At 40.3% G+C, this 19,933-nt stretch overlaps 1 protein-coding gene across 1 annotated transcript in view; it reads right to left on the bottom strand.

Moving 5' to 3' along the window:
* BCL9L (BCL9 like) overlaps nucleotides 1-19,933 on the bottom strand; it is a 188,173-nt gene that overhangs the window by 133,125 nt on the left and 35,115 nt on the right. Inside the window, exon 2 of the mRNA XM_053691308.1 lies at nucleotides 8,077-8,369. Coding sequence (XP_053547283.1) covers nucleotides 8,077-8,332 — 256 coding nt within the window. The 5' untranslated portion in view covers nucleotides 8,333-8,369. The remainder of the gene's footprint in view (nucleotides 1-8,076; nucleotides 8,370-19,933) is intronic.

The raw sequence follows: 19,933 nt of genomic DNA, 5'->3' as shown, positions 1-19,933 counted from the left end.
TGACTCACACTCCCGTGCTGACTGGAACCCCGGTCCGTGTATAACCAGTGCTCTCCTGGGCAAGACACAACACAACGTCTGCTGTGAACGACAATGGAGGTTCTGCAACACGCTTTCAAATGCTATCGTCACTGTCTATACCCAAACTGGGAGTAGCAAACTTGTGTGGGGATGACTGGTGGATTAAAAGAATAAAAAGTTTGTGGCACAAAGTCTTAAAAGGATTCACAAGACTTTATTAGCACAACGTTTCTCGGACGTACGTGACCGTTTCCTATGTTCTGATGATGTTGTTGTTCCGATATAGGCACTTTAGCCCTGCCACGAAAGTGTTAAGTAACAGACGGAGATGTTCTAGCTTGAACCTGAAAAATACAACTTCAGTATCAGCCGGAGGTAACATACTGACAGAAACTGAGATATTATCCTCAGATGCTATCAAAGTATCCTCTTCCTCACGTCTGGGAGGGGACTTCTAAGATAGCACCAACCGTGACAGGAACCTCGCTCACTGAATATTTAGTTTTCCTCTTGCGCTCTCCCTGCAGCATGGGAAAGGCCGACACGTACTAGAGACCACCTAGTAAAAGAGGAAAGCGATGTCCTGCAAGGTAACTCCAGAAAGAGTTGTGGAGGAAGCGCAGAGCACTGGTTGAGTGGACGCTAAGATTTGGGACACTTGGGGAGAAAGCTGCAGCATCTATTGCACTGTGTCAGAATGCTCCTTGCACAGCATTCAAGACAATATAGACTCTGAAAAAGGGTCTACCCCTGTACTAGAAAAACAGAATTTATGTTTACCTGATAAATTACTTTCTCCAACGGTGTGTCCGGTCCACGGCGTCATCCTTACTTGTGGGATATTCTCTTCCCCAACAGGAAATGGCAAAGAGCCGAGCAAAGCTGGTCACATGATCCCTCCTAGGCTCCGCCTACCCCAGTCATTCGACCGACGTTAAGGAGGAATATTAGCATAGGAGAAACCATATGGTACCGTGGTGACTGTAGTTAAAGAAAAAAAAATTATCAGACCTGATTAAAAAAACCAGGGCGGGCCGTGGACCGGACACACCGTTGGAGAAAGTAATTTATCAGGTAAACATAAATTCTGTTTTCTCCAACATAGGTGTGTCCGGTCCACGGCGTCATCCTTACTTGTGGGAACCAATACCAAAGCTTTAGGACACGGATGAAGGGAGGGAGCAAATCAGGTCACCTAAATGGAAGGCACCACGGCTTGCAAAACCTTTCTCCCAAAAATAGCCTCAGAAGAAGCAAAAGTATCAAACTTGTAAAATTTGGTAAAAGTGTGCAGTGAAGACCAAGTCGCTGCCCTACATATCTGATCAACAGAAGCCTCGTTCTTGAAGGCCCATGTGGAAGCCACAGCCCTAGTGGAATGAGCTGTGATTCTTTCGGGAGGCTGCCGTCCGGCAGTCTCGTAAGCCAATCTGATGATGCTTTTAATCCAAAAAGAGAGAGAGGTAGAAGTTGCTTTTTGACCTCTCCTTTTACCGGAATAAACAACAAACAAGGAAGATGTTTGTCTAAAATCCTTTGTAGCATCTAAATAGATTTTTAGAGCGCGAACAACATCCAAATTGTGCAACAAACGTTCCTTCTTTGAAACTGGTTTCGGACACAGAGAAGGTACGATAATCTCCTGGTTAATGTTTTTGTTAGAAACAACTTTTGGAAGAAAACCAGGTTTAGTACGTAAAACCACCTTATCTGCATGGAACACCAGATAAGGAGGAGAACACTGCAGAGCAGATAATTCTGAAACTCTTCTAGCAGAAGAAATCGCAACTAAAAACAAAACTTTCCAAGATAATAACTTAATATCAACGGAATGTAAGGGTTCAAACGGAACCCCCTGAAGAACTGAAAGAACTAAATTGAGACTCCAAGGAGGAGTCAAAGGTTTGTAAACAGGCTTAATTCTAACCAGAGCCTGAACAAAGGCTTGAACATCTGGCACAGCTGCCAGCTTTTTGTGAAGTAACACAGACAAGGCAGAAATCTGTCCCTTCAGGGAACTTGCAGATAATCCTTTTTCCAATCCTTCTTGAAGGAAGGATAGAATCTTAGGAATCTTAACCTTATCCCAAGGGAATCCTTTAGATTCACACCAACAGATATATCTTTTCCAAATTTTGTGGTAAATCTTTCTAGTTACAGGCTTTCTGGCCTGAACCAGAGTATCGATAACAAAATCTGAGAACCCTCGCTTCGATAAGATCAAGCGTTCAATCTCCAAGCAGTCAGCTGGAGTGAAACCAGATTCGGATGTTCGAACGGACCCTGAACAAGAAGGTCTCGTCTCAAAGGTAGCTTCCAAGGTGGAGCCGATGACATATTCACCAGATCTGCATACCAAGACCTGCGTGGCCACGCAGGAGCTATCAAGATCACCGACGCCCTCTCCTGATTGATCCTGGCTACCAGCCTGGGGATGAGAGGAAACGGCGGGAACACATAAGCTAGTTTGAAGGTCCAAGGTGCTACTAGTGCATCCACTAGAGCCGCCTTGGGATCCCTGGATCTGGACCCGTAGCAAGGAACTTTGAAGTTCTGACGAGAGGCCATCAGATCCATGTCTGGAATGCCCCACAGCTGAGTGACTTGGGCAAAGATTTCCGGATGGAGTTCCCACTCCCCCGGATGCAATGTCTGACGACTCAGAAAATCCGCTTCCCAATTTTCCACTCCTGGGATGTGTATAGCAGACAGGTGGCAGGAGTGAGACTCCGCCCATAGAATGATTTTGGTCACTTCTTCCATCGCCAGGGAACTCCTTGTTCCCCCCTGATGGTTGATGTACGCAACAGTTGTCATGTTGTCTGATTGAAACCGTATGAACTTGGCCCTCGCTAGCTGAGGCCAAGCCTTGAGAGCATTGAATATCGCTCTCAGTTCCAGAATATTTATCGGTAGAAGAGATTCTTCCCGAGACCAAAGACCCTGAGCTTTCAGGGATCCCCAGACCGCGCCCCAGCCCATCAGACTGGCGTCGGTCGTGACAATGACCCACTCTGGTCTGCGGAATGTCATCCCTCGTGACAGGTTGTCCAGGGACAGCCACCAACGGAGTGAGTCTCTGGTCTTCTGATTTACTTGTATCTTCGGAGACAAGTCTGTATAGTCCCCATTCCACTGACTGAGCATGCACAGTTGTAATGGTCTTAGATGAATGCGTGCAAAAGGAACTATGTCCATTGCCGCTACCATCAACCCGATCACTTCCATGCACTGAGCTATGGAAGGAAGAGGAACGGAATGAAGTATCCGACAAGAGTCTAGAAGCTTTGTCTTTCTGGCCTCTGTCAGAAAAATCCTCATTTCTAAGGAGTCTATTATTGTTCCCAAGAAGGGAACCCTTGTTGACGGAGATAGAGAACTCTTTTCCACGTTCACTTTCCATCCGTGAGATCTGAGAAAGGCCAGGACTATGTCCGTGTGAGCCTTTGCTTGAGGAAGGGACGACGCTTGAATCAGAATGTCGTCCAAGTAAGGTACTACAGCAATGCCCCTTGGTCTTAGCACAGCTAGAAGGGACCCTAGTACCTTTGTGAAAATCCTTGGAGCAGTGGCTAATCCGAAAGGAAGCGCCACAAACTGGTAATGCTTGTCCAGGAATGCGAACCTTAGGAACCGATGATGTTCCTTGTGGATAGGAATATGTAGATACGCATCCTTTAAATCCACCGTGGTCATGAATTGACCTTCCTGGATGGAAGGAAGAATAGTTCGAATGGTTTCCATCTTGAACGATGGAACCTCGAGAAACTTGTTTAAGATCTTGAGATCTAAGATTGGTCTGAACGTTCCCTCTTTTTTGGGAACTATGAACAGATTGGAGTAGAACCCCATCCCTTGTTCTCTTAATGGAACAGGATGAATCACTCCCATTTTTAACAGGTCTTCTACACAATGTAAGAATGCCTGTCTTTTTAAGTGGTCTGAAGACAACTGAGACCTGTGGAACCTCCCCCTTGGGGGAAGCCCCTTGAATTCCAGAAGATAACCTTGGGAGACTATTTCTAGTGCCCAAGGATCCAGAACATCTCTTGCCCAAGCCTGAGCGAAGATAGAGAGTCTGCCCCCCACCAGATCCGGTCCCGGATCGGGGGCCAACATTTCATGCTGTCTTGGTAGCAGTGGCAGGTTTCTTGGCCTGTTTTCCCTTGTTCCAGCCTTGCATTGGTCTCCAAGCTGGCTTGGCTTGAGAAGTATTACCCTCTTGCTTAGAGGACGTAGCACTTTGGGCTGGTCCGTTTCTACGAAAGGGACGAAAATTAGGTTTATTTTTCGTCTTGAAAGGCCGATCCTGAGGAAGGGCGTGGCCCTTACCCCCAGTGATATCAGAGATAATCTCTTTCAAGTCAGGGCCAAACAGCGTTTTCCCCTTGAAAGGAATGTTAAGTAGCTTGTTCTTGGACGACGCATCAGCCGACCAAGATTTCAACCAAAGCGCTCTGCGCGCCACAATAGCAAACCCAGAATTCTTAGCCGCTAATCTAGCCAATTGCAAAGTGGCGTCTAGGGTAAAAGAATTAGCCAATTTGAAAGCATTGATTCTGTCCATAATCTCCTCATAAGGAGGAGAATCACTATCGACCGCCTTTATCAGCTCATCGAACCAGAAACATGCGGCTGTAGCGACAGGGACAACGCATGAAATTGGTTGTAGAAGGTAACCCTGCTGAACAAACATCTTTTTAAGCAAACCTTCTAATTTTTTATCCATAGGATCTTTGAAAGCACAACTATCCTCTATGGGTATAGTGGTGCGTTTGTTTAAAGTGGAAACCGCTCCCTCGACCTTGGGGACTGTCTGCCATAAGTCCTTTCTGGGGTCGACCATAGGAAACAATTTTTTAAATATGGGGGGAGGGACGAAAGGAATACCGGGCCTTTCCCATTCTTTATTAACAATGTCCGCCACCCGCTTGGGTATAGGAAAAGCTTCTGGGAGCCCCGGCACCTCTAGGAACTTGTCCATTTTACATAGTTTCTCTGGGATGACCAACTTGTCACAATCATCCAGAGTGGATAATACCTCCTTAAGCAGAATGCGGAGATGTTCCAACTTAAATTTAAATGTAATCACATCAGGTTCAGCTTGTTGAGAAATGTTCCCTGAATCAGTAATTTCTCCCTCAGACAAAACCTCCCTGGCCCCATCAGACTGGGTTAGGGGCCCTTCAGAAACATTATTATTAGCGTCGTCATGCTCTTCAGTATCTAAAACAGAGCAGTCGCGCTTACGCTGATAAGTGTTCATTTTGGCTAAAATGTTTTTGACAGAATTGTCCATTACAGCCGTTAATTGTTGCATAGTAAGGAGTATTGGCGCGCTAGATGTACTAGGGGCCTCCTGAGTGGGCAAGACTCGTGTAGACGAAGGAGGGAATGATGCAGTACCATGCTTACTCCCCTCACTTGAGGAATCATCTTGGGCATCATTGTCATTGTCACATAAATCAAAATACCCAAATAAAATGATTCCTCAAGGCTAAATATGTGTTAATAATGAATCGATTTAGCCCAGAAAAAGTCTACAGTCTTAATAAGCCCATGTGAAGCCCTTATTTACAATCGTAATAAACATGGCTTACCGGATCCCATAGGGAAAATGACAGCTTCCAGCATTACATCGTCTTGTTAGAATGTGTCATACCTCAAGCAGCAAGAGACTGCACACTGTTCCCCCAACTGAAGTTAATTGCTCTCAACAGTCCTGTGTGGAACAGCCATGGATTTTAGTGACGGTTGCTAAAATCATTTTCCTCATACAAACAGAAATCTTCATCTCTTTTCTGTTTCTGAGTAAATAGTACATACCAGCACTATTTCAAAATAACAAACTCTTGATTGAATAATAAAAACTACAGTTAAACACTAAAAAACTCTAAGCCATCTCCGTGGAGATGTTGCCTGTACAACGGCAAAGAGAATGACTGGGGTAGGCGGAGCCTAGGAGGGATCATGTGACCAGCTTTGCTGGGCTCTTTGCCATTTCCTGTTGGGGAAGAGAATATCCCACAAGTAAGGATGACGCCGTGGACCGGACACACCTATGTTGGAGAAAAAGACCTCTCAATATAAGAGGAACAAGACAAACTTTTCCACCTTAGTATAAAAACAAAGAATATGTAGCAGCCTTCACATTTAAAATAAATGAGAATGGATATCTTAACTATAGATACCTCACACCCAAACAAAACAAAAAAAAATTTTTGTTACTGTGTCTTTAAATGATAAAAGTAACGTGTAACTCTGCTATTCCATAAGAATTGGATATGTTAATTAGCACTACATAAGGACACTAGGACCATGTGTATCACCATATGATTAATGTAAAATCATATACATTAACAAACTGATACTGTGACTTTAATTGATCTCCACACCACAGCCAAGTCTTGCTGAGGTGCCTGTCTACCACCGTATGGGAGCAAAATATTAGACGTCCGGACATTTAAAGCACCGTAGCACAGAGTGAGAAGGCTCCCGGCTGCGTGTTACATAACGCAGCAGAGAATACCTCCCATCACCGGAATTGTATGAAAGCAAAGGCGCGCAAACAATGGCGCATAGATTAGCTCCGCCCATCGTGGGCGTATAGAATAAAATTCCCGGGTAGCTTAGATTTCTATCAGGAGTAGAAAATAATGTGTTTCAAAGAGGAAACCCCCTTCTCAGCTAAACATTATTGTGCAAATAAAGTCATGTGTCCTATTCATGCTAAACCTCACGGTCGGCTGATGCAGAAATGAAAGCTGTTGGGAGCTGTTTAATAGTGCGCTAAACCTCCCAGTCGGCTGATGCAGTAAAAATAAAGCCGTTGGGAGCTTGTAATATGGTTGTGAAACCTCACGGTCGGCTGATGCAGTAAAATTAAAGCCTTTGGGAGCTTGTAATATGGTGTTAACCCTCCCGGTCGGCTGTGTATCAAATGAAAGCTGTTGGAAGCTGTATGTTAAACCTCCCAGTCGGCTGATACTGAAATGAAAGCCATTGGGAGCTGTATTATGGTTATAAACCTCCCGGTCGGCTGATACTGAAATGAAAGCCGTTGGGAGCTGTATTATGGTTATAAACCTCCCGGTCGGCTGATCTAAAATGAAAGCCTTTGGGAGCTGTATTATGGTTATAAACCACCCGGTCGGCTGATCTAAAATGAAAGCAGTTGGGAGCAGAGACATGGTGCTTTAAAAACACCTAACTTATGAGTGCCTGCGGTAACTGCCAGTAAATGTATCCTCATCTTAAGGATAATATTGTCTAGTGTAGTATAAAGTGCCAATATTTCTGTGAAATATCCTCAGAAATTAAACTTTGCACTTACCTTAGATGCCTGGCAGCAAGGCATCTCACCCGGCTTGCGAGGTCCTCTCCCTCACATTGGCCTGTGGAAACAAAAAGTACTGAGTATAGTCTCTTCCCTCAGACTTTTACAAACAGGGCAGCATACAATCTATGGAAGGCGCAGTGAGAATTATGTCCCACAAGTTCCCATTGCTTTAAAGCCACCAAATGCTCTACTGTAAAGACTGATCTGGTCTAGGCTACACCCCACACTGTGGCACTACTTTAAAATTAGTAAACTCTTGATTGAAGAATCTATAACTAACACCTCACTTTGCCTCTTCCTATCACTAACGTAGGCAAAGAGAATGACTGGGGTGGGAGGGAAGGGAAGAGCTATTTATACAGCTCTGCTGTGGTGCTCTTTGCCTCCTCCTACTGACCAAGAGCTGTAATCCCACAAGTAAGGATGAAATCCGTGGACTCATCGTATCTATAAAAAGAAACATAAAATTTGACAAATCAAACAGAAAACAGCTGTTACCATACTATAACATCTTCTGTGATAAGAAACAAGATAATGCAGGTCATTATCTATCATCACAGTATTAACAGTAATCATAATGTACCCGATTTGGTGATTAACATAATTTTCTGACTATATTACCCCCCCTTGAACTAAGGGGGGGAAAATAAATAAACACAATCCTGTCTCTCCCCAACCCTGTAACTCACTGTACACGTTACTCAATTGTCCCTCACCTTTAGGCTCAGGTTCCAGAGAAGGGGTTCGGGGCTCCCTTTTCTCAATTACATCTTCCCCATCCTCTCCTTGTCCTTTTCCCAGGTTCAGCACCTGACTTTGCCCACTCTTTAAACTCAAGTTGTTCGGGGACATTTGATTGGTTTTGGGTTCTTGTAGCCCTTTTCTCATAGATTCAAGGCTGACATTTGGCGGCTGTAATTGGCTGTTGTTGGACACCGTCTCATGATTGGTCATTTTGCTTTCAGGGTGCATTTGTTTTGTGATAAAGGTAGTGGAAAGGTCAAACAACCTAGAAAAAGAAGAGGGAGGACGTAAACAATGGTGTTTTAAGATCAATAAACACTAGCATCTTTTTAACTTAAAGGGATACTAAACCCATATTTTTTTCTTTCATGATTTAGATAGAAAGTTGCTTAAAATTGCCTGCTCTAATTTACTCCTATTATCAATTTTTCTTCATTCTCTTGCTATCTTTATTTAAAAAGCAGGAATGTAAAGCTTAGGAGCCAGCCCATTTTAGGTTCAGCACCCTGGATAGCGCTTGCTTACTGGTGGCAACATTTAGCATAACCCAGGATCTGAACCAAAAATGGGTCGGCTCCAATATTTTACATTTCTACTTTTTAAACAAAGATAGCAAGAGAATTAAGAAAAATTGATAATAGGAGTAAATTAGAAAGTCGCTTAAAATTGCCTGCTCTATCTGAATCATTAAATATAAAAATGTGAGTTTAGTGTCCCTTTAAAGGTATTAGTTTTTTTCAAGACATTTTTGAGATTTTAAAAGTCTGATGAATGCTTTGTGTAACAATTTTTAACTTTATTCCATGAGGCAGCCAAAGCAGGTAGTCTCCTCCAAGTCTTTTTCTGGAGAATCAAGACTTTCACCATTTGTTACTTGTATTAAGAGATACCTTACTCCTTTAGAAGACGGTCATTTGTTTTCAACTATCATACAACAATTATAAATGCATTAAAAAATGTATGTGTGTAAATACCTGCAAACAGGTCATTACAAATATATGGTTATTTTCCTTTATGACCATTGTTAGCCGCTATTCGGTTTTTAATGCTGTACTCATTGAAGGTTGTTTAACCCTTTGAGTGCTAAGCACTTTCCCACCTGGGTGCTAAGATATTTTAAGTTTTTTTTTTATTGTTTTTTTTTTTTTTTTTAAATAATCTTTATTGAGGTTCACATAGAAGCAAACAAACAATTATCAGCAAGTTATAAAACATAACACAACAACAATTTGCAGTGTGTATCCAAGATAAACATAAATATTAACAATCCAATCTAGTGCTGTACACACACGTCTAAATATTCAAAAGATGAACCTCAAGTTCTAATTTTTCTTAGAAATATTTCCCTTAAAGAGCATTTAAGACCTCTTGGGCCTAATGATTTGTATAAGAGTTACAGAGGGAAATATGGTAACAAGGTAGACAACAAATGTAAATTGAACACCAACAACCTGTTAATTGGAGATAAAGAAACGTCACAAGGATATCACAGTTTCTGAATAACTTATCAGGTTGTTAACAAAATGAGTATAAGAAGTGATGTCTTCCTGAAGCCCAGAAAAACACAAACAAGCAGTGATATGTGACTTACAATTTAGATATTTAAGAAACAATTATTAGGTTAGAAGGGACCTAAGCCACCTGGTTCTGGACATTAGAAATGGATATGCTATTGTTAAGGTTGCGGTATAGGAGAGATAAACCGCTTAGGTAGTCCTCCACAACTGGAAGGCACATTATATAGGGGGGGAGGTGATTATTCACATATGGTAGGTAGGCAAGGTGGTGAATTATATCATGACACAAAAGCAAAGCGAGCTACAACACTACGCTCATATACATATGGGTTACTAGAGGGCTTATTAACATCTAGTCCAGACATAAAAAAAAAAAAAACAATATTTTTCTTAACTGAGTGGTCCCATTAATAATCAATAACTCATAATGAAATGTGTGTGTCTAAATCCGGAATCCAGCTAGGGACAGAGAGTGGTTTTAGGCAACATGGTCTTTACCATCTTACTCTAGCTTTCAGCCTATCTGATCAATGGCATATTTGATAGGAGAGATTAAGCTTTCTCAGGTTTTCTGGGTACTGGTTTGGTTTTACAGAACAAACATTACTTCAACACATAATAGGATCATCATCTCAACATGAACTAAATCTAGTCTGACTTATAATGAGCAATATAGATATTTCAAGTTTTCAATACAGAATTGAACGTGTAGTTTCACAACTGATCGATAACAGCAGCATTATATAAAACAAATTGAGCAACATTTAAATAGGTACTGGTTAAAGTTACATAACAAGTCCGGGTGTCCATCTCCCAACTTAAAAACACCCTTTTAGCCCATCAAAAAAAATTACTTTGTCTCCAGGTCCGCTACTAAATTATGAAAGTTTTATGTCAGATGGGGAGATCATAAAGGTAGATTTACTTAGCCTACCCCAACTTTCCTTGGGCAGAGACGACGCTGCTCACTTTTTGCCTCAAAACTTTTAAGCCAGGGGGAGTGAAGTAAGTAACGCTGTCTCCATGTGAGAGAAAGCTGTTGCGATGTCTTCTTCATGTTTAGGCCCAGTAGATTAACACTGTGAATGACAGGATAGCAGGTTGTGCTAGTGGCGTCAAGCCCTTCTTCATCTTCCAAGACATCTATGCGAACAAGATCCTCTCCTATTTGATGCTGTAGGACTGCGCTGGTAGATGCGTATTGATCCCCTTAGCCTCGCGATATATCTCGGACCCAGCGGATGCAAAACTGGAGATAAGCGGGGAATGCCGGGGCCCCAACGCATCCCCCCAAGAGATGTTCACCTTATCCGGATCCTGAGACAGCACTGTCGGAATCCTGCAATTCTCCGATTCTGCAGTTACATCTAAAGCAGCAGTAAGCTTCCTGTGATGGAGGGTTAACAGATCGCTGATCTCAGCAAATATCTGGCAAATGTCAGCCATAGTAACTGCGTGTTCACAAGGGTGGTAAAATGGCCGTCGTATTTATGATTACAGAGTAGGTTTTCCAAGCTTGACCTGCAACAGTTAGTAAAATAACAAAGGGTAGTGACTTCCAGGCAGCAGATAAAGATTGTAGGAATAGTCCCACTATAGTAGAGGTGCCTTATGTATCGAAAATTTGGTTTTAAATCATTTTGTAGTTGAATTTAAGCAGGAGCTCTGAAAACCTGCGACTTCTCCTGTGCGCTGCTGGCTCCGCCCCCTATTTTATTTTTTGAACAAAATTCTTTTTAACTTTAACTTACACTGTTTGAAAGGTTAGGCGATTGCCTTTCCAATGGTGGGTCTTGGGCGTATGTAGCTGCTTAGATGCCTGAGATACAGGCTTCTAAGCAGCATGCCCCCTGCTCCTATACTTAACATTGTTAAGTATAAAGTTGCGCGGTGACGTCATCACGTTATTGCGTATGACGTCACCACGCAAATTGGGAAGCCCCGGCGATGCCTGTCACTCTACAGGCACGATCTCCGGGGTAGGAGCGGGTGGGAGCCCCCAAATCTCCCTCAAGGTGGGAGAGTGCTAGCGACGGCTCCGAGCCGTCATTAGCACCAGAGTGGGAAACTCCGACGGCTCAGAGCCGTCATTAGCACTCAAAGGGTTAAATCAAATAGATTTTTATCACAATTTAAATCATGGTTTGAATCACTAGTCAGTAAGCCTTGATTTAAATAATGGTTTTCTACATAAAGCTTTAATTTTTAGTATAATAACTATTCTGATTATATTTCTAGTTATATCATAATTATAGACAATTACAAAGACATAGATAATTAAATTACTGGGAGGTTAAAATAAGTTAATCAGTCATATTTGATCAACTTTTCAGCTGTACTTTATTGGAAGGAGAAAAATAATAATTACATAGCTGTATTTAACGATAATTAAATTATTACCTCAATAACAGTTTGTTTTATTTAATTAAAACAATACCATTATAGGTTTCACTTTAATTTTTACTGCTTGCCCTCTCCCTCCTCACACTTAGGTCCCTGTGCAGATCTATTCCACTACAATCTTCTGTGTATTGAGCATCTTGAACCTTAGCAAGGGATTGATTATCTGTACGTAAAATTGCAGGGGAACAATGTGATTAAAGGGAGAGTAAAATCATAATTAAACTTTTATGATTCAGATAGAACATGCAGTTTTAATGAACTTTCCAGTGCAATACTATTATGTCATTTGATTTGGTCTTTTGTTATCCTTTGTTAAAAAAAAAAACACATACCTACGTAGGCTCTGAAGCAGCAATGCACTACTGAAAGCTAGCTGTTGATTGGTGGCTGCACATAATACCAAGAGAATGAACAAAATGAATAAATGTAAACTTGTTTAAAATTGTATGTACATTTGAATCATAAAAGAAATGTTTTTGCAGTGAAGAAGGGGCATGTTATTTCTGCAGACACAAAGTCACAGTTATGAGAACTACAAAACCAAGAATATGTGAGAAGATCTTCAAGATTGAAAAAAATTCCAAAGTCATTTTACAGAAACCTCTGAGAACATGAATGGAATTAATTTACCAAAAAATACAGCCATGAATATACAGCCTCATGTTGGATTATAAAGTATCTTAAAGGGACATGAAAACCACATTTTTTCTTTCATGGTTTAGAAAGAGCATGCAGTTTTAAACAACTTTCTAATTGATTTCTATTATCTAATTTGCTTCATTCTCTTGATATTCTTTGTTGAAAAGCATATCTAGATAGGCTCAGTAGCTGCTGATAGGTTGCTGCACATAGATGCCTCGTGTGATTGGCTCTCCCATGTGCATTGCTCTTTTTTCAACAAAGGATATCTAAAAAACGAAGCAAAGTAGATAATAGAAGTAAATTGAAAAGTTGTTTAAAATTGCATTCTCTATCTGAATCATGAAAGAAAAAATTTGGGTTTAGTGTCCCTTTAAATAGAAAGCTATCTTTAGGTAGAATATTATTTTAGGATTTAGATTACATTTGCAAGTACTGTAATAAAGCAAACACATTTAAATTGTCACAAATGATCATTAAGGATGGTGATGTAAAATAACAAAATAAAAAAGAATTAAACTCACAATTTGTATCCTAATAGATTTCACTAGCTTGAGACAGGGGTCACTGGGACCGGTCCTGCAGCCTTCCTTCTGTTGGGGTACCTCTTATGGAAGATCTAAGGTTAGTGTTAGCGACCTTGGATGGGGTCATCGAATGATCACAGAATGTATGCAGTGAGGTAAGCTCAGTAAAGTGTGTGTTCCAGGGGTAAGTATGTGTTCCATAGGCTCCTTAGCAGGTAACATTGGTCATTGTACATCAGGGCCAGGGGAAATTCAGTTATATTCACAGACATGTATAAGCAAATTGCATATATTATTCACATACTGTGTGTCATTGTGCATAAAGGAGTTCATTTGTTAAGCTGACATCAAGTTCACTAGGATGTTCCAATACCTTTCACTAAAGCCGCAGTTTGAGAGTTGATTCTCAACATGGAACCATTATTATTATCATCGGTTATTTGTAGAGCGCCAACAGATTCCGCAGCGCCAATTCCTACACTACCAGATATTACTACTATTGTTGACGGACAGCATGTCTTTAGACTCTCCTATGGATAGGAAATTAAAGTCCTATCACAGAAGGGCATTTTTCTAGGCTGGTTTTCAATTCCAGCCTGGCAGTGAGTATTGCCGTGAGGTGGGAGCAATTACTCTTTGGTGTGACTCTTTATCAGAGATAGTGTCCAGAGAGATTTCTTAAGATATGATTAGAATATAATCAAAAGTAGAAAATTATTTTATTTGCGAAGCAATTAAGCACATTATTTGATAGAATGCAAAGAATGTTGCTTTAGTGGTACTGGCCAGTCAAGCCTTCATGTTGAAGTCCTGGTCTGTGGATATGGTGTCGAAGAATAGACGGTTTCCTCCCTTTGTTGAGAACGTTCTTTTTAGTACAGGACTGGACACCATTATGTCTACAATACCAGGCAGTGAAACCGGGACATTTTCGTTCCTTAAAGGGACACTAAACCCAATTTTTTTTCTATTGTGATTCAGATAGAGCATGCAATTTTAAGCAACTTTCTAATTTACTACTATTATCCAATTATTTTCATTCTCTTGGTATCCTTATTTGAAATGCAAGAAAGTAAGTTTAGATGCCGGCCCATTTATGGTGAACACACTGTGTTGTTCTTGCTGATTGGTGGGTAAATTCACCTACCAATAAACAAGTGCTTTCCATGGTCTGAACCAAAAAATAGCTTAGATGCCTTCTTTTTCAAATAAAGAAAGCAATAGAACGAAGATAAATTGATAATAGGAGTAAATTAGAAAGTTGCTTAAAATTGCATGCTCTATCTGAATCACAAAAGAATAAAATTGGGTTCAGTGTCCCTTTAAGTCCTGACACTGAAATCCTTGCCACCATCTACGCATACATCAAATTCTTCCAAGTCCTCCTGGAAATCAGGAACTTCTTGGAATAAGTCTAAACAGACAAAGCAGGAAGATGAGGCCACCTGTTCAGTTGTTTCTCTGGTAAGGGTAGATTAAGCCTGTTTCAGAAGGACTGGTGCAGATCTGTTTGGAATCCCTGGGTACTCAGTATAGTATCAGAGGGTTACAGAATAGCTTTTTGGAATCAGGCTACCTAGAGGAAGTTTTATTCTGTCTCATGTTACAAGAATCCTTGAGTGGCAGATTAGTTTTTTACCTATATGTACAGGATCTAGAACACACAGGAGGAACAAGGCATCGACATCGATCCATCTTAGATTCCTGAACAAAGTGGGGAGGTTTCTTCAAGTTGCTTTTACTGCTAAATGTCTTTTAGTTTGTGGCACTTCCTTTCAGTCAGGTTTTGGCTCCAAGAGTATTCACAACTACCATGATTCAGTTTTAAAAATGGATGGATGTTCTCATTCCCCCCTCCAGAGTAACCTCTTCCTAGGGGTGGTCATTGTCTTTGTGTATACGTTTTCTCTATCAGAGATTCACAGATTATTGTTACAAAGAGCCTGTACAGAACTGTAAATAGCATCTCATCCATCAGTTGCTCAGTGCATGCAACTTTTAGGTGTTATGGTGGTGGTTTCAGCTGTCATCTCTTTTGCAAGGTTTTACTTGTGTCCTCTTCAACTCAGTATGCTCAAGCAGTGGAATGGAAAATATACACAGTCTTGTTTCAGCCAGTTTGTCTGGATTACAAAACAAGACAATTTCTTTCCTGGTGGATAACTCGCAGATCTCTGATTCTAGGAGCATCTTTTCCATTTTGGGCTGTCATTTTAAAAGGATACCCGTCTTGTAGGATGGGAAGTTATCAGAGTCTCGGAAGGTGCAAGGAATTTGCACTCAATGTTCTAGAATGAGCAATTTTCTGTATTTTTCCGGTTTAACTTAAAGCACAAAAGGGTGGGACTTTTTTTGTCCCACCCTTTTTATGAGATCCCATATGTTTTGGTTATGTGGACGCTCACCACCTTATGCTTAGTGGCAATTTTAACTAGAGAAGGGGGGCAGTGTTAATATACCCACCTGTCCCCTAGAGCATGGCAAAACTGTTAACTAAAGTTTATATTTGGGTCGATCCTGCTCGTGCATGTACTTCGCACAATTAATTTTTTTTCTGCCGCATGACAACTATTTAACTGGGCGGTATTCTTCAGATCTCTCTCTTCAATTTTTTTGTCAAGGGGGTCATTTCATACACGCAACTTAAGAATACCGCTCAGTTGAATAGCGGTTGCTATATGCTGCGGGGAACATTTTTAATTGCGCATGTGCGAAGTACCTGCATGAGCAGGATTGACACAGAGCTGCTCATTTTAAGTGAGCCTTCACTTAAGATTGTCATTTTAAAATGGCAGGAAGAGCACAAATAAGTGATTTTACACTAATACTATATGCGCATTAAAACATGGGCTACAGGGTTAGTAAATCAGAATTACAAACTACATAGGAATAATTTATTATAATTTTGGGTTGACTGACACATTTTTCCTTAGTATTTATGTGTGAATGGTTCAGCTATTTGTTTTGTATGATTTTTAAAATTACGATTTTCATTGTGCACTTTTGTAATGTCTGCATCGCCTTCCCATAAGGAAATGCAGTATATTCCCCTTGGCAAGGCACTCTTTTTTCAGGGTAAAAAGTGAGATTAGAGCCTTCGACCTGGGAAATAGAAGTACTGGAGAGCATTCTTAAATAATCTTGCTAGCCAAGAGACCTTTCGATCATCGGGCCCTAAATCTCCACTTACACTGCTTAGAGGAAAATGAAAACCCCTTACATTTCAAAGATGGGACTTTGTGGTTACAAATAAGGTGCTGCATGACCCTCTAAGATATATGTCTGCACCATGAATGTAGTGATCATCTGCAGCAGCAGCCACAAAGGCATTACCACTTAGTGGGAGGTAACTCTTAAATGGACTTTTAAATAAAGGGTCACTTGTCCACTTACGATGCAGATCACCACTTTGAGAAATAGTGATTTCCTGTCCCACTGGACACCAGTAAGATTTGTAGAGTACCATTTCAGAGCCACCATCTGATTTGCATTAAGGTGGATGAGAACCCTCATTTTATGCGCTCTAATCTAAAGGTAATCTCCATTATCACGAGGATCACCTGTCTCAGCTAGGCACCAGGTAGGGATTTTATAGGGGAGAACTTAGAGCTCCTATCACCCACTATAAAACATGGGTGGCATGACATTTTTCAAACATGGGATCTCATCCTATGTAATGAGAGGCCTCATATCCCTGTTGTTGGTAACTGTCATAAAAACGGCAATCACCAAACAAATGTATTTAACGTGCTGGAGAAAATGAGCCTCCTTCCCCTAAAGACAGTTGACGCCACAAACACCAAAAATCCTATTTGAAAGAGGTCTTTATCCTGTTTTGTGCCCCTTATGGAAGAAGGTGATTGACATGGAGATTACAAATGTCTGTCAACTTTTATATTTCACTTGTTTACATGTTGTATATGACTGCTTTTGCGCTACACCTGCAGAGTTGACTAGTTGCAACAAAGACCGTGAGCTTGATGATCTAAAGCTCTCCGCTCAGGTGAGATGATCTAAAATAGTACTCCAGCACTGTCAGATCCCTAGAGAGATTCTTAAAAGGCAGATTTTTCTATACTTCCCCAAGAGGCTTTCACTGCATTTCTGTATGCAAAAGGAAAGACAAGCCCAGTGCAATATAGCACTGCATGACATGACAGTTCTGCTGCAGGTGCACTTTGCATATTATATTATTTTACACTTTAGATTGTTTTATTAAATTCAAAACTTTGCACTATTTGACAGCATTGTATTTAGGATTGTGATTTTACAAATTCTAAATTACACTTTAACAGTTTCTGTGTAACTTTAACAAGTTAGGTCCATGCTTTGTAGATGTGCATATTTTACAAATTGCATTTCACTTTGTAATTCTTCTATTGAAAATAAAACTGAAAAACTGACAGCTTAGGTTTCCCAGAGATCTTCATCACTTTCTATTGGCCTGATAAGCAAAGATTCTTTAGTTTGGAGAGAAATTATAGTGCAGACTTCACTGAATTCTATATTAAAAAGGGAAGAACCTGGAAGTCCCAGAGAGATAAGATAAACGTCCATAGAAAGTAATGAGGCTCTCTGGGATACAGAATTTCGCAGGGAAGAGAAGGTAACTGGAAAACACCTGGGACTGATATAAAGGAATATACGGGCATTATGATTATAAGCACTTAGGACTAGTGCCTCTGTCGCTCTAATATAAAAGGTGTACTAGCCCACCCTAGGAGAAGGCAACTAAAAGAGCAATATACCAGAGCGTCTAAGAGGCTAATAAATTTATTGAATATATAAAATAAATAGTATTTATTAAAACAGTACTCGTAAAATAAGATGTAAAAATATATGCAGATAAAAACCAATGATAAAAAGTCGCTGTACGCCTCTGTTAGACCTAACAGCCAAACAATACACTGCAATAACCCTTCCCAAAAATTTGGCGAACTTGATGTCCAAGCTATAAGGTGCACCTTACTAAGCAAATGCTAATGTTATGAGAATGTTCCAATGTAGAAAGAGAACAGTATCTGATGTGGTGATCCAGTGTTGATGTGGTAATCCAGTGAAAAAGGTGATAGAAGGTGTCAAAGTTAGATTCCGATGAGCAGTTGGTGCTCACAAAATAAAAAAAAAATGGAAAAAAGTTATTTATAAAATAGGGGGGGGGGGAATCCGTGAGAATGATTAAACAAAAATTATGAGAAAAAAAAAAAAAAATTAAAAAAAAAAGGGAATGAAAAACTGGAAATGTGTAGTAATAAAAAATAGCAGTGAAAATGTGGTCCTTTTTTAGTGTCTTCTATTTTCAGCTTACCTACTCTAGCGTTATAGATTATACCATGCTGGGAGGTGGCCTCATGTGTAATTATGTAGGTATACAGTTATATCTGGCAAACTGTTCTTATTTTTCCAACCTCATGTCCTATAACATTGTATCATATGTCTACTCTGGTTTAGATATGCTGTTAGCATAACAGTTATTGCTTACATTCCTTTTTTATCTATTGTATGACATTTAGTGTTTGTATGCCTTCATTTAAACCACAATAAAACCCAATAACATTAAAAAAAAAAAAAAAATAGCAGTGAAGATCGTGATCCTTAGTGCCTCTGCGGGGATATGGACTCCTAGAGTTCAGGACCTCATATCCAACTAGTGACCTATAAAAAATATATAACAAATAGTGCAATACTGCTTAGATACAGGAACAATGTATGAAATAAGGCTTAACAATGATTGTCACTGCGTTTCGGCCCCTGGGTATGAGCTTGACAAACTCTAGGAGAAGTCCATATCCCCACAGAGGCACTAGGGATCACTAACTGCTCATCGGAAGCTAACTTTGACACCTATCACCTTTTTCACTGGATTACCACATCAACACTGGATCATCACATCAGATACTGATATAAAGGCTCCTTGTGCATCAAATACAAATTAAACTAAACTATTTTTACTACAATTTAACTTGGGTTTTGCCTATAGTTTAGTATATATTACTACTGTCAGTTAAATAAGTGTATTGTGAATTTTGAGCAAACTTCACCTGCATACAGCTGGCAAGAAAAATCAGTGAGATCAGTTTGTTCACCTCTTAACTACCAGGAATTTCAAAGAAAAACTAGCGCAAAATACCAGAGAATTTTTAGAATGTATGCTATCACTCCATTTAACCAGAAATACAGCCTTGGATTCTTTATTTACTTATCAAAACTATATTTATTCTTTAGGTATTGATCTAGCCCCATTTTAGTATATTTCATACCATCGTTTTGCTGCCAAATGCATTAAAACAAAAAAAAAAAAAAACACCTTTTTCTCAAACTTTGGTTTTCACTCTGAAATTAATTTACATACTGCTTGTGCAGTCATAACAAAATAGTTGTAAAAGCGTCTCTGGGATCAGAATTAGTAGACATGCTATTGCTCAGAAATAGCAGACATGCATGGCTTTGTCATTGTTTTCTTTTGTATTAGAAGCCTGCTAATTGCAGCTATGCACCACAGTTCTGAAATTCCTGGCAGTGGAGGGGTTAATTTGTTAGCTGGTAAGGGTAATAGTATTGTAATGAAGAGATTACCCTCTCAAACAGCTCTCTTTCCCCCCACCATCTTAGGTACTGGCAGACAGTCTGCCAGTGTGCAGTTAGGGCTTTTTTTTATCATTATTAGATATTAGTTGGGGGGGGTCCTGCAGTGTAGGGAGCCCTTCTTAACCCTGCCACCTCACTAATCCCTACCAAACAGC

Source organism: Bombina bombina, chromosome 8 (assembly GCF_027579735.1).
Source record: "Bombina bombina isolate aBomBom1 chromosome 8, aBomBom1.pri, whole genome shotgun sequence".
In the NCBI taxonomy this organism is placed as follows: domain Eukaryota; kingdom Metazoa; phylum Chordata; class Amphibia; order Anura; family Bombinatoridae; genus Bombina; species Bombina bombina.
The sequence above is the reverse complement of the archived record's forward strand: the minus strand, read 5'-3'. Positions and strand labels throughout refer to the sequence as shown.